We start from the raw sequence: 14433 nt of genomic DNA, 5'->3' as shown, positions 1-14433 counted from the left end.
GGTGAAGCAGTGCTTCCTCGACTGAACCCGGGGCTCCAAGCCAGCTACGTCATCACTATAGCACAGAGAACCAGAGACGACGAGGATTTGAGACTAGAATCCGCAAGGCAGAAAAGTCACTGGCTACAGCCCCTGTAACAGCTAAGGACATGCAAGTACGGGGGACAGAGTGACACACCTGTGTCCTGGCCACAAGTCAGTGATGGAGCTGGGACTTAACTCTGCCACACTCCAGTCCGTTAAAACCAGACAGTTACAAGCATCGGTCGATCTCCTGCACCACCATGAGCCCGAGCTAATCAGTGCTCTGGCAAAACAGACAGACAGACAACAAACATCGGTAATCCCAAGTACTGGCCTTACTGCAGTGCAGTGGCTGTCACTGGGCTTAGTTTATGCCCGTGTCACATCCTCCCAAAGCACACTGAGTTTCTAAGGAGCCGACACAGATAGTAATGCTGCCTGGGAGGTAAAACCTATGCAACCTCTCCAAAAACCATGGCGTCACCCAAACACACTAACTGCTAAAGCAACTCATTCTATCCCAACTCCTGTATAACTGGTTACAGAACAAAAGACTAAAAACTAGTGAACTGCAGGCCAAGGAGGCCGGGTGGTGGCGGCGCACATTACAGTGTGCAAGGACCTGGGTTCAAACCCCCAGTCCCCACCTGCAGGGGGGGAAGCTTCTGTAGGTATCCCTCTGTCTGTCTCTCATTTTGATTTTTATTAAGTTTGTTTACTGATTGGATAGAGACAGCCAGAAATCTAGAGGGAAGGAGGAGATAGGAAGAGACAGAGAGACACCTGCAGCCCTGCTTCACCACTTGCAAAGCTTTTCCCCTACAGGTGGGGACCGGGTCCTTGCGCCACCACCTGGCCCCTCTCTCTTCCGCTCCATCTCCCCCTTCCCTCTTGATACCTGGTTCTATAAAATAAATAAAAATAATTTTAAAGAATTAACTTCAGGCCACTTAGTACAAGGGAAACCTCAGTCACAGGCTCCAGTTAGTGGGGGGGGGGGGCAGCACACAGGGGTCTCCCTTACAAGGTAGAAACAAAACTCCAAGCTTCTTGTTGTTTGCAAAAAAAAAAAAAAAAAAAAAAAAAAAAGCAAAGGTGGACTCACAGGGCCTTTTGTGGATGGGGGACTGGAGAACTGCCTAGACACAGAGGAAGATTAACCATTTGAACATTTACTTGGGGATTCTTAACTGACTCGTTTGTTCCATTTCTTTGAAGAGAAGAATGTGTCCAATATATCTTTAAGTGTATATAGAAGGTCAGCAGGGTTAAGAACTCAACTCTCAGGAGTCGGGCGGTAGCGCAGCATGTTAAGTTCACGTGGCGCAAAGTGCAAGGACCGGTGTGAGGATCCCGGTTTGAGCCCCTGGCTCCCCATCTGCAGGGGGGTCGCTTCACAGGCGGTAAAGCAGGTCTGTAGGTGTCTGTCTTTCTCTCCCCCTCTGTCTTCCCCTCCTCTCTCCATTTCTCTCTGTCCTAACAATGACGACATCAATAACAACCATAATAACTACAACAATAAAACAAAGGCAACAAAAGGGAAAATAAATATTAATTTTTTAAAAATCATTTAAAGATATAAAAGTACGCAAGTAGAAAATTCAACTTCAATTCAATGAAAAGATGCTCCATTCAAAAAAAATACAGTCAACAGCTCTGCCAGTAAGATGACACATCTGAAAACACACTTCAGCTGTGCTCCCCAAGGACCATCATCCATCTCCTGTTTCTGTTATGAGCTGGTTCGCTGTGTAACACCAGCACATCAACAATCCGGCCACTGAAGTGAAAACCAGGCATTACAACAAGTTAGTCAAGAGAACTGGAGGTTGTCCCAATGAAAACTCGGGGGGGGACCCCAAAATATAATGGGAAGCAATTTGACCGAGATTCACTTCACTGTGGCCACTTTCAGAATCCCAGGATCCATTAGGATGAGATGACTGTGATGTGCGTGCGTGGTGGCTCCTGGCAGAGTGCTGAGAGCTGTGACAACACCCAGCCTCTCCTTCCTTGGCCCCAAGCACTGGCCTTCAGGATCCACAAGCCTACTTTCCTCCTCAAAGTCAACTTTCTTAGACAAAGACTCTCTCCAGGGCTTCTTCAGAGCACCCCACACTGGCCCTGTTACTTGAAGATTCCTTGTCAAGCCAAGGCCAATTTCCGGATGGAAATATGCAAGAACGGTCTGAAAATCAAAAGTCGCTCCCCTCCCCCTACCATTTCAGGGCAGGATTTCATTTCCGGAAGGATAAAGTAGCAGGCCACCATGTGGACGGGGGGGGGGGGGGGGGGGGGGACGACGACTAGGAAGCCCACTGTTGAGGACAGTCGCGTGTTATCACTCTGTGAAGGTTCTTTGCTCCCTCTGCTGCTGGCACTGCGTGGCCCCTCAGCTGACAGAGGCTACTGTCCAGCCCACTGTCCTGGACTGTTCTCCAGATCCTGTTCAAAAAATGTAAGTCTCCGTTCTCAAGACCTATCTCACCAAACAAGGGATTATCTTACGCATTTCTGCCCACTCCGGAAAAATATAGCTGCTTTTCAAATTACACTTCTTGGAAAAACTTTTGTGCAGGGTGGATGGTTACTGATCAAGTCATGTGTGCTTGCCCATGAATGGCCTCTTTCGTCTGCTGGGTCACGCCCAGAACAGAGTTCACCGTTTTGTTTAATGATTCTGTTACAGAAAAACTGATGTGGTTAAGAAGGCTTGGGGAACTTAACCTCAATTACATCTGAGGCTAATGGTCCCAGCAACCACAGACTTCTGAGTGGACTATCAATCACAGAGCAGCAGAGGTGTCCGCTAGAAGGGAGAGGCAGGTACTTACCTTGTGCAAAGGAAGCACGAGGAATGCTCCTCCTCCGCTCGCTTCTATGATTATGGCGACAAATCGGGGATTGACGGCGCAAAAGGAACTGTCCCAGGTCACTCGAGAGACACGGATGTCATCGTAACACTGGTCATTTTTCACCGCTTGTCCAAACACATGCCGAAACTTGCTCTGTCGTACCACTCGCCTCATCGTGTCTGTGGAAGAGCAGAATCATGTTAAAATCACGCCCCAGACTGAGGGCTTTCCTTCAGCTTTTGCACATGAAAATTCTAACTGGGGGTGGGGGGGACACAGGAAAATGGTGTGGGATTTTGTCTGCTCGCTCCAAAAAATAGTCAAGTGGCAAATCCAGATTTCCTCCGGGAGCACATACCCAGAGAAACGGCAACATGCGTCAGGGAAAGAATTACAGAGGAATGAAAAATTCCTCGTTCAAGGTCCAAAAACAGCTCGTCTGTTTTAATTCCAGGAGAAAGATCGAGACCAAAAAATGGAGGAAATGTTTCCTTGGGGGAGGTGGGGGGGGTGAGAACCAAAAGATAATTCATCCTCGCCCTTCCTCCCTGTACAGACAAGAAAAACTCCAAAGCAGTCATCTGGGAGATTTGAAATTAAAGAAAGCCTCCTTCCCCCCACCCCTCACCTGCCCCCCGCCCGGTGTTGTGACTTCTCCCTCAGTCAGCCAAGATGATTTTCCTGTTGTTAAACATTCCCCCAGACATCAGTACTCAGCTATTCGAGAGAGAGACAGAGGCCACTACCCCGGTCTTCAAAGGCCTTCTGATGTCCTAACACAGGCAGCTCGGAACCAGGCCACAGGGTGATGGGTTCTACCAGGCCCCAAGTCGGGTGCTGAGGAGGGGTGGTCAGGTTGTCAGTGGAAAGTGCTGGGGTGACTGTGGTGTTTAGGGTGACAAGAGCTCTGCCAGCAGCACCCTGGTCACATCAGACAGGAAGAAGTGAAAAGTGGGGCGCTGGGCTAAGAAGCCGCGTCCAGAGGCAGGCCTGGGAAGGCCTGCGGTGACCGGAGCAGAGGTCAGACAGCTTCGGGGAGACTGATGACTCACCACAGCCACTTGACTAAACCAGGGCACTTCGGGTGGGGAGTGACACGGAGTTGGTGTTCCTGGGCTTCCTCATGAGTCACTGCAGACTCAATTCCGCCCGCCTGCCCTGCCTGGCAGGCATGTGCACTGAAGGTGGTTCCCTAGACCGGTCCCACTTGGTTTCCTGTGGATGCAGGACCACTCTGTCCATGCTGGCTGGGCCAGGAGCCAGGAGAAGAGGAGCACGGTCAGACCTCGGCCGCTCAGCTGATACGAGTCCCCCTGCCCATGCGCAGAGCAGAGCTAACTAACACCCGTCCTCGAGTGCCCAAGAGACCACGTGGCGGGCTGTTGCCGCCTTGTAGCCCTGAGCCCACTGTCATTTTGCCAGAACTCCCTTCCAGCCTGCAAGACATGTGCACAGGTGGCCTCTCGGCAGCCCCAGGGCAGTGGCTGGGCTGAGGCAGCAGACCCTTCCTTGGGCGGGCGGCTGCCGTCAGACCTTTCCAGCTGAATTACAGGGAGCTCTTGGTTGAGAGGATGGCACAGGATGTGCGTCCACTTGGCCAGGCCCTACACATGAGAAACCGCATGCGCACCTCTCAAGCAGGAGGAGACAGGACAACTTCCAAGAGGTGATGAGAACCAGGTACCATCTGCACCAGTCAGCAAAAGCTAGATGCCCCATCAGAACCTTGCAGGCCAGCGTCTCCAAAGTTAACACGGAGGAGGAGACTGCCAGACACCACATGGGGCTGGCTCCTTGCAGAAGGGTGCACACGCGGATAAAGCCTGGGCAACTCGGGTCATGGAAACCCCAACAGAAAGGGGTAATTTACAAAAGAAACACAGGTGGCACTGATCTCTCCTCCCCAGAAAAAAGATAGTAAAGGGGGAGGTGGGGAGAGCAGGTTGAAGCACTAAAGGGCAAGAATGGACACCAGAAAGGAGCCAGCAAGAGAGCAGATGCCTGCAAAACCCTGGAGTCGGGAGAGTTCGTGCATGGAGCCAGGACGCTCCACAGAGATGTAAGGCCGGTGAGGAGGCCCCAAAAGCACCATGGGGGAGAGGAAAGCCTGAGCTCAGAGCACGGGACCCTGGGCTGTGTACCCACACACAGGTGTACCCTGGGCTGTGTCCCACCGCCAGGCTGCAGACTCTCGGCACAGGCACGGGCAGGTGCCACGGAGGCCCTGTGGGTCCCTCGTTCCTGGAGCTCCCAGAACACTGGCTGCTGGGCCTGCACACATTGCCCCCTCCCCAGTCAAGACACACACACACACACACACACACACACACACTCACACACTGTCAGTCCTTCATGAGGGCCACCACTCTACAGCCCCCCAGTGTGTCAGGATGGCTTTCTACGCCTTGTTTTCAAATACGTGAGAAAAGCTTCTAACTCAAAAGAGACTGTTTTTCCTTTTCACCCACCAGGCAAGTGCTGTCTAATCTCACCAACAGTAGGACTACTGATAGAAGATGTACAGCTATTAAGATACATGGAGAAGAATTTCCACATCGAGCGTGGCCCTCCAGGCACTCAGCAGAGTAAAGCAGTTAGGAGAGCAGGCTCCAGAGTCAAGCTGCCTTAAGAGGGAGAAGCCCAGCTAGATCCATTTGCTTCCAGGTCATGATGCAGTAGGTCAGGTGACCAAGTCTCCCTAAGAAACAATCCTCTGTGGTCCGAGAGGTGGCACAGTAGATAAAGCACTGGACTCTCAAGCTTGAGGTCCTGAGTTCAATCCCTGGAAGCACATGTACCAGAGTGATGTCTGGTTGGTTCTCTCTCTCCTATCTTTCTCATGAATAAATAAATTAATTAATTAATTTTAAAAAAAAAGAAACAATCCTCTATCTGAAAATGAGTTCAACAAATAAGGTTGAAGTGACTCTCAAATGAGCATTTGTAGCAGGAAGTTGGGTTAGGCTTGTATGACTAGAGATATAACTGATCTCACAATGAATGTCAGCTGTTGTGCTCTGGGAGATGGCACAGTGGACAGAGCGTCGGATTCTCAAGCAGGAGGTCCTGAGCTCAATCCCCGGCAGCACATGTACCAGAGTGATGCCTGGTTCTTTCTCTCTCCTTCTGTCTTCATGAATAAATAAATTCTTTAAAAAATAAATAAATAGGGAGTCAGGTGGTAGCACAGCGGGTTAAGCGCAGGTAGCGCAAAGCACAAGGACTGGCATATGGATCCCAGTTGGAGGCCCCAGCTTTCCAACTGCAGGGGAGTCACTTCACAAGCGGCTAAGCAGGTCTGCAGGTGTCTGTCTTTCTCTCCCCCTGTCTTCCCCTCCTCTCTCCATTTCTCTCTGTCCTATCTAACAATGACAACAACAATAAAAACAAGGGCAACAAAAAGGGAATAAATATTTTTAAAATTTAAAAATAAATAAATAAATGAAGGAGGCCAGGTGGTGGCACACCAGGTTGAGCACACACATTACAGTGCACAAGGACCCAGATTCAAGCTCTCAGGGAAAGCTTCATGAGGGTGAAGTAGGGCTGCAGGTGTCTCTCTGTCTCTCTCCCTATCTCCTGCTTCCTTCTCGATTTCTGGCTGTCTCTATCCAATAATAAAGATAATTAGAATTTTTTAAATAAGCAAATAAAATGTCAGCTGTTATCTGGTAATCTGGATTCAAATCTCAGTTCTGTCATGTGATAGCATCTACTAGCAAATCAGAACTTAGCTGTCTTGAGCCTCAGTTTTATCACTTATAAAATGAAGGAAGTGCTACCTACAAGAAGAATTAAGAACAGCATCTGAAGAAGCCCAGTGAGATGATTTCACTGAAGTTCATCAAGTATCTGAAGAATGAATGTTACTCCTTCCAATTCTTTCCTCGGTCAGAAGAAAGACTCTCCAAAATAATGTTACACGGTATTATCCTTCTTCTTCTAGCGTTTGCCCTTCTTCCGTAGCCAGTCAACAGGTCAGGTTGAAAGCTGTCAGGAGCTGCTTGTTGCTGGCTTTGAAAGTGACTGGGACCCATGTGGATTCAGTCGGCTAGGAAGGATCGTCAGTTTCCCCAATGAATGGGTACTCACGGGATGCACCACGAGAAGGTCAATCCAAAGCATACCAAAACCAAAGGAAGATAACACAAGGAAACAAAAGCAGCATCTCCCCTGAATACAACTACAAAAATCCTCATCAAAATGCCAGAACACCAAACCTAGTGAGATACGAAATCAGTTCTGCATTATGACCAACTGCATGCAGGACTGGTTCAACACCTGGAAATAAATGACTGAAACACACCAACTGAATAAAAAGCAAAAACCAAACAGCCGCCTTATACACACAAAAACACACCTGACAAAATCCAATACTCGTGATAAAAATTACAAATTCAACTGGGGACAAGTAGGGAATTTCCACAATTTGATTTTAAAAAAAAAGTCAGAACACATTCAATAGAAAAAGTTGGCTTGGGAGCCGCGTGGCAGCGCAGTGGGTTAAGCGCAGGTGGCACAAAGCGCAAGCACCAGTGTTAAGGATCCTGGTTCGAGCCCCCGGCTCCCTGCCTGCTGGGGAGTCGCTTCACAGGTGGTGAAGCGGGTCTGCAGGTGTCTGTTTCTCTCCCCCTCTCCTCTCCATTTCTCTCTGTCCTATCCAACAACAACAACGACATCAGTAACAACAATAATAACTACAATAGGGGCAGCAAAAGGGAATAAATAAATATTTTTTAAAATCTTAAAAAAAAAAAAAAAAAAACCACAAGAAAAAGTTGCTTTCTCCCTAAACTCAAGAACCAGAAAAGAATGCTCACTTTTGCCAATGTATTCAACAATGCACTACAGGGTGTAGCCAGGGCAATTAGGAAGTGAAATAGAAGACTTCCAGATTGGAGAGAGGTAAAATATGACTCTGGTATTAGATGGCATAAGCTTGTACACAGAAAAGCCTATCGCATGGGCAAGATGACTCAAACTCATTTTTACAAGTTCAGCAAGGGGCCAGGCAGTGATGCGCCTGAAGTTTAAAGGTTACAGTGCACAAGAACTCAGGTTCAAGCCCCCGCTCCCCACCTGCAGGAGGGAAGGTCGGTGAGCAATGAAGCAGGGCTGCAGGTGTCTTTTTTGTTTTAATTTTTATTACCTTTATTTATTTACTGGGAGTGATTAGAGAGGGAAAGAGACAGAGAGACACCGGCAACATCGCTTCATCACTTACAAGTTTTTCCCCTGCAGGTGGGGACCAGGTGTTTGAACCCGGGTCCTTACACAGCGTGACACGTGCACTCAGCCAGGTGCGCCACCACCCAGTCCCCAGGCGTTTTTCTCTCTTCTTTTCTGTCTTTCTCTTCCCGCTTGATTTCTTTCTGTCTCTAACCAATGAATAATAAGTCAATGAAATAAACGCTTTTTTATAATGTTTATTATCTTTATTTCTTTAGTGGATAGAGACAGCCAGAAATTGAGAGGGGAGGGGTGATAAGGAGAGAGAGAGAGACACCTGCAGCCCGGCATCACCTCCTACGAAGCTCTCCCCTTGCAGGTGGGGACCAGGGGCTGAAACCTGGGACCTTGCACACTGTACTTTGTGCACCACCACCTGCCCCCACCCCGATAAAATAAATGTTTTAAAATTAAGCAGATAATGTGAAAATGAAATGAAGAAAACAATTCCATTAAGAGCACTATCAAAAGGGACAAAATGCTTTAACCCTGACCAAAAAGGTGAAAGACTTGTACATTAAAAATTACATACTGTTGGAAGAAACTAAAGACAAAGTGAAGTGGAAGGACACCCCGTGGTGAAGAATCAGAAGAGTCAATGCTAAATGCCGACACTCCCGGGGGGCCGGGCAGTGGTGCACCCCGTTAAGCTCACGTCTTATCATTCACAAGGATCCGAGTTCCAGCCTCCATTCCCCACACCTGCAGGGGGAAAGCTTCATGAGTGATGAAGCAGAGCTGCAGGTGTCTTTCTGTCTCTCTATCCCCCCCTCCTCTCTCAATTTCTCTCTGTCCTGTCAAATAAAATAGGAGGGAGATGCCAGCACTCCCCAAACTGAATTACAGATTTGATGCCACCCCACCACAATCCCAGATGCTTTCTTCATGGGAATTAACAAGCTGAAATAAAATCATATGGAATTGCAAAGGACACAAAAATAACTAAATACAACTCAAAATGAGGGAAAAAAAAAAAAGACTCACCCTTCCTGATTACAAAACTTACCACAGTGCAGTGGGAATTAAGACAGTGACCAAGAGCAGGCATATAGATCAATATAACAGAATTCAAAGTCCAGAGCTAAACTCATCTTGTGTTGGCCAATGATTTTTTTTTTTGGGGGGGGGGAGGAGCTCCAGGGTTATTGCTGGAACTCGGTGCCTGCACTATGAATCCACTGTTCCTGGTGGCCATCTTTTCTCCAGTGTTGTTATTGCTGTTGTTGTTGTTGGGTAGTAAAGACAGAAACTGAGGGAGTCAGGCGGTAGCGCAGCGGGTTAAACACAAGTGGAGCCAAGTGCAAGGACCAGCGTAAGGATCCTGGTACGAGGCCCCATCTCCCCACCTGCAGGGGAGTCGCTTCACAGGCGGTGAAGCAGGTCTGCAGGTGTCTGTCTTTCTCTCCCCCTCTGTCTTCCCCTCCTCTCTCCACTTCTCTATCTCCTATCTAACAATGATGACATCAATAACAACAACAATAATAACTACAACAGCAGTAAGAAAAAAAAAAACAAGGGCAACAAAAGGGAAAATAAATAATTTTTTTTTTAATTTAAAAAAAGAAAAGAAATTGAGAGAGATGGGGAAGACGGAGAGGGAGAAAGACAGACACCTGCAGACCTGCTTCACTGCCTGTGAGGTGACCCTCCCGCAACTGGGGAACTGGGAGCTCGAAACAAGATCCTTGAGCCGGTTCTTGTGCCTCACACTATGTGCACTTAACCCGGTGCAGTATTGCCGAACCCCCCCCCCAAGTGATTTTTAACGAGTGTTTCAAACCCTTTAAAAGGAGAACAGTCTTCAACAAATGGTATTAGCATCGCAGATCAGTCACAAGGGAAAGACGAGAGACTCTGATCTCATACAACATAAAGTAAAAGTGGATTAAAGACTCTATAGTAAGCTGTCACTATAAAGCTCTTAGAAAAAGTCACGTTCACAGTCACGATTCCAGTCACAGGAACATCCAGGAAAGGCGATTCCACGGACACAGAAGGCGAGAGAGGAGCTGCTGCGGGGGTGAGGGGGAGCAAAGGCACAGGAAGTGAGAGAACAAGGCCTCTTTCCGGGGTGGCAGGAATGTTCTGAGGCTGACTGGTGACAGTCATACAGTGTGTGGAGTGTGTGGAGGACAATGACATGTGTGAACTGAGTGGCATTTGAACTGCTTCTCAGTAAAGCTGTGCTTTTGAAAATGTCTAAAATGCCCAGTATAGAATCTGAAGAGCGAGCGCTGTCCAACCACGCTCTCCACCAATAAGGAAGAGCCCAGCCGCGGGTCTCTCTACCCAAGGGAGAAAGGACCTCGTCAATTCCCTGCTGACTATGGGGGGGACGGGGCACGGACACGACAACTTCCCAAGTGAGAGAAGCGGCCTCAAGGATCCTAGCCAAGGACCTTCTTACCAAATGGTATGTTCTCTCTCCTCACTGTGGTTTTCATGCATTGCAACTTGCTCTCAAGCCAAGGGAGAAAGGGAGAAAAGTGAATTGTTCCACACAGAAGATCTCTCTTCTCAAGAACGCTGGCTGCATTGTTAAATGGTGCTGAGGGTTTCGACCATTAAAAAAAAAAAAAAAAAAAGAGTGTTCAATTATAAATTTCCACACTAAGAGACCACATCAAACTTAATTCTTTCATTAAATATCTTATGCCAAGTAAGAACTCAAGTTCCTTCCCAAAGTAAAGAATTTTAAAAAGAAATATAATTCCCAGTCATATTTTTAAAGAAAGTAAACAAAAAACTCCTGAACGAAAGCCATAGACATAAAGTCCAAGTAAACACTGGGTACAACTTTGAAAGTCTAGCCAGACTGGGTCTTTCAAATACAAATAATGAACACTACCAGGGCTTTTCTGTGTGATTCTAGAACCATCTCTGTACTAGAGTAGACTATGGAGCAGTAAGCCATGTACTAGGCAAATTAAATAAATGCCTACAGATTTCATTTAGATGGAGAGAAAAATGCAGTGGGCTTTTAATTTCCAAACAGGATTAAAAAACCTGAGCTACGATACAATTTATAGTGACACCCATATGTCCAGTAAGACAGAAATCTGTAGATTTGTACAATGGTCTTCACAATAACTGTATCCGTGGCTATTATCCAGCAAGTCGTTGGAATGTGAGGATAGACTGCAAACACGAGTTTAACTATAATACCCTCTCTCTTTGGGTCTTAGAAACATGGTGGGGGCCAGGTGGTGGCACACCTGGTTGAGCACACATGTTACAATGCTCAAGGACTCAAGTTCAAGCCCTGCTCCCCAGCTATAGGGGGAAAGCTTTGCAAGTAGTGAAGCAGGGCTGCAGGTGTCTCTCTGTCTCTCTCCCTCTCTATCACCTTCTTCTCTCTCTATTTCTGGCCACCTCTATCCAATAAATAAATAAATATGATAACTTAAAAAAAAAAAAGAGGGAGTCAGATGGTGAAGCAGTGGGTTAAGCACACGTGGCGTGAAGCGCAAGGACCGGCACAGGGATCCCGGTTTGAGCCCCCGGCTCCCCACCGGCAGGGGATTCGCTTCACAGGCGGTGAAGTAGGTCTGCAGGTGTCTATCTTTCTCTCCCCTCTGTCTTCCCCTCCTCTCTGCATTTCTCTGTCCTATCCAACAACGACGACAACAATAATAACTATAACAATAAAACAAGGGCAACAAAAGGAAATAAATAAATATTTAAAAAAAGAAAGAAAGAAACAAGAACAGTAGTCTTCCCTGACCATGTTCCTAGGGAAGACCCAAGAAAGAGGACTGACGTTTAGGTCCTGACTGTCCAGGAAGATAATCCTGGTCGTAGCCCCAAAGAGAGAGACATCTGGAACCTGACTATTGACTGTCACAACAGCCCTCGGCTGTATCAGCACAGCAAATCACTTGGCCTGGTCCTGCCACGGCAGCCGAGGGTGGGATGTGAAATCCAGTCCATCTGGGAGCTTCTTTGGTGGAAGCATCAAGTGCTAAATTTGTTAAGCTGATGATTTTGTATGTCGGGGAATGACATATCCAAAGCGCCCACGGCAGGAAAATGAACTAATGCCTGAATTTTTCTCTTTATGTTGGGGGAACATTCAGCCCAGAGAAACCAGATAGAGTAAGGTCTACCTCTGTGTCTAGGGATTCCCAAGTGGCAGAGAACAGCTTGCTACCAACATTCCCAGAATAAGTTGTCTATCTTGCAGTCAGTTGATGGTCCGTGAGCTCTAGAGAGTTGAAGGTGTGCTCCTTAAGGCACTGCCATGGCAGGATATACACAGAAAACTCATCCCCAGGCCACACAAGGTAGATGTCAGATGTCAGTGGGGGGGGGGGGGGGGGGAGAAGACACACGCAGCAAAGACAAGGTGCTTGAGGCATGCGGGCGCCAAGCAAAACACCTTCAAAGCAGCTGAGTAAACACCACTACACTGCCCCCTCTTTTCTGTCTGCCGGCCACCAGTCTGACTAAAAGGAGCCCAGTTCTGACAGTTTCCCGCGTGTCGAGAAGCCATGTGTGTCAAGATTCCAGCAGGTGTACCTCCATGGCTCCTGCAATAGGAAACACATCCGGCAGGGCCGCACACAGGAGGGTGCCTGCTGGCAGCAGATCCTGCACAGCCCGCTGCCGAGAGCGGTCCGGGGCGTTGCTGTCGATGACGACATCAATAACAACAATAACTACAACAACAATTAAAAAACAAGGGCAAAAAAAGGGAAAATAAATAAATATAAAAAAATACAATAAAAATAAAATATTTAAGAGAGAGAGAAAGTGTGTGTGTGTGTGTGTGTGTGTGTGTGTGTGTGTGTGTGTGTGCGCGCGTGCGCGCGCACTGTACTCCACTGATGGATGGCATAGAGGTGCTGGGAGAAATAATTTTCTTCTAGAAAAATCACTGACGTGGTCCAGGAGATGGTGCAGTGGATAAAGCACTGGACTCTCAAGCATGAGGTTCTGAGTTTAATCCCTGGCAGCACATGTACCAGAGTGATAGCTGGTTCTTTCTCTCCTCCATTCTCATTAATAAAATCTTGGAAGGAAGGAAGGGAGGGAGGGAGGGAGGGAGGGAGGGAGGGAGGGAGGGAGGGAGGGAGGGAGGGAGGAAGGTCACTAACCTCTTAGTACAACTAAACATAAGCACTGGGCAGCCTTAATGCTGGTCCACGCCACTGACAGCAAGACAGGTAAGAACAGAGGAGGGAATGTTCCCTCAATACAGGCTCCCAAACACCTCCACCTCCTCACTCAGCCAGACAGGAGATAAAACTCCAAGATTCGAGGGAAGCACCAATTCTCAGTGCACTTGGCCTTTATGAAGTAACCCAGTATCATCTGAGTTTTTTAATGTTTCTAGAAATGAAAAAGATAAATTCAAGTAAGAGCTACCAAGAAGCGCCTGGCCCTGGTGGGCACAGAAAACCCAGAGTGGGGGGGATTCCCAAAGCCCACCTGCTTCAAGCCCTTCCTCTGTCAGTCCTTGAACATCAAGTGGCCCACCCAAAGACAGACAGAGGACTTCTGAGAGTAACACAAAGCCCTCGGGTCACAGAGGGCAGGGTGAGGACACCATGCTGTTTCAGAAGTGAGCGCCCTCGTACATACGTCTGGCCTCCCCACATTGGACACTGGTGCCAGCCCGCCTCCCGGGGAGGATGGAGCATTCTCAACAGCTTAGATTCCGCGGGGCCCGAGTGTTTAAATACCAAACTGCATTTAGCTCACACTTTCACAAAAGTGAGTAAAATTGTGAACATCAAAATGCACAAGCTGGCTTGTAAGCATTCAGATCTACAAAGCCAGGCGCGGACAGCATTTGGTACTGCAAAGGAAGTGTCTGCTTGTGGCGGGAGACCTGGAGTTCCAGCCACAGACTAGGTGCTGAGTCAACTACGCAGGACAGCTGGAAAGGACAGGCAGAAACACGGAGCAAGGACAGTCTCCACGAGGCAAGATGTAACAGGAAGGGCTGTGCCTTTCAAAGCTTCTGAGAGAGCTCCTACTACTCTCCCATTGAACAATTCTGTGCTCATCTTAGGGACTGGTTACAGAGAGAAAAGGTCACCTCTGGCTACGTCGTGTCAACACAAGCATAGGCCGCTGATTCAGAGCAGGACCAGAAGATATGGAAACTGCTGAGGCCAGTCAGACAAGGGGAGAGGAGCTATGCACAGTAGTCGGATCGCCACCAGAGATACTTCTACCTCTTACAACTCTGTCAAGCGCATATGTCACAGTGCTCAAGTACCCAGGTTCAAGCCCCCGGCTCCCACCTGCAAGGGGGAAGCTTCACAAGTGGGGAAGCAGGGCTGCAGGAATCTCGCTGTCTCTCCCTCTCGATATCTCC

General features: G+C 48.1%; 1 protein-coding gene across 2 annotated transcripts in view; it reads right to left on the bottom strand.

Annotated features, from left to right (window-relative positions):
- The window catches only part of CORO1C (coronin 1C), a 73216-nt gene that overhangs the window by 38866 nt on the left and 19917 nt on the right, over positions 1-14433 (bottom strand). Inside the window, exons 2-3 of one of the 2 annotated variants that reach the window (XM_060192942.1) lie at positions 8641-8810; positions 2859-3058 (exon numbers count right to left, since the gene is read on the bottom strand). In XM_060192942.1, the coding sequence (XP_060048925.1) occupies positions 2859-3058; positions 8641-8773 (333 nt within the window). In that variant the 5' untranslated portion in view covers positions 8774-8810. The remainder of the gene's footprint in view (positions 1-2858; positions 3059-8640; positions 8811-14433) is intronic. The other variant, XM_060192941.1, reaches the window with a different exon arrangement.

Source organism: Erinaceus europaeus, chromosome 6, assembly GCF_950295315.1.
Source record: "Erinaceus europaeus chromosome 6, mEriEur2.1, whole genome shotgun sequence".
Taxonomy (NCBI): domain Eukaryota; kingdom Metazoa; phylum Chordata; class Mammalia; order Eulipotyphla; family Erinaceidae; genus Erinaceus; species Erinaceus europaeus.
Note: the sequence above shows the minus strand (reverse complement) of the source record. Positions and strands in the feature narration are given on the sequence as shown.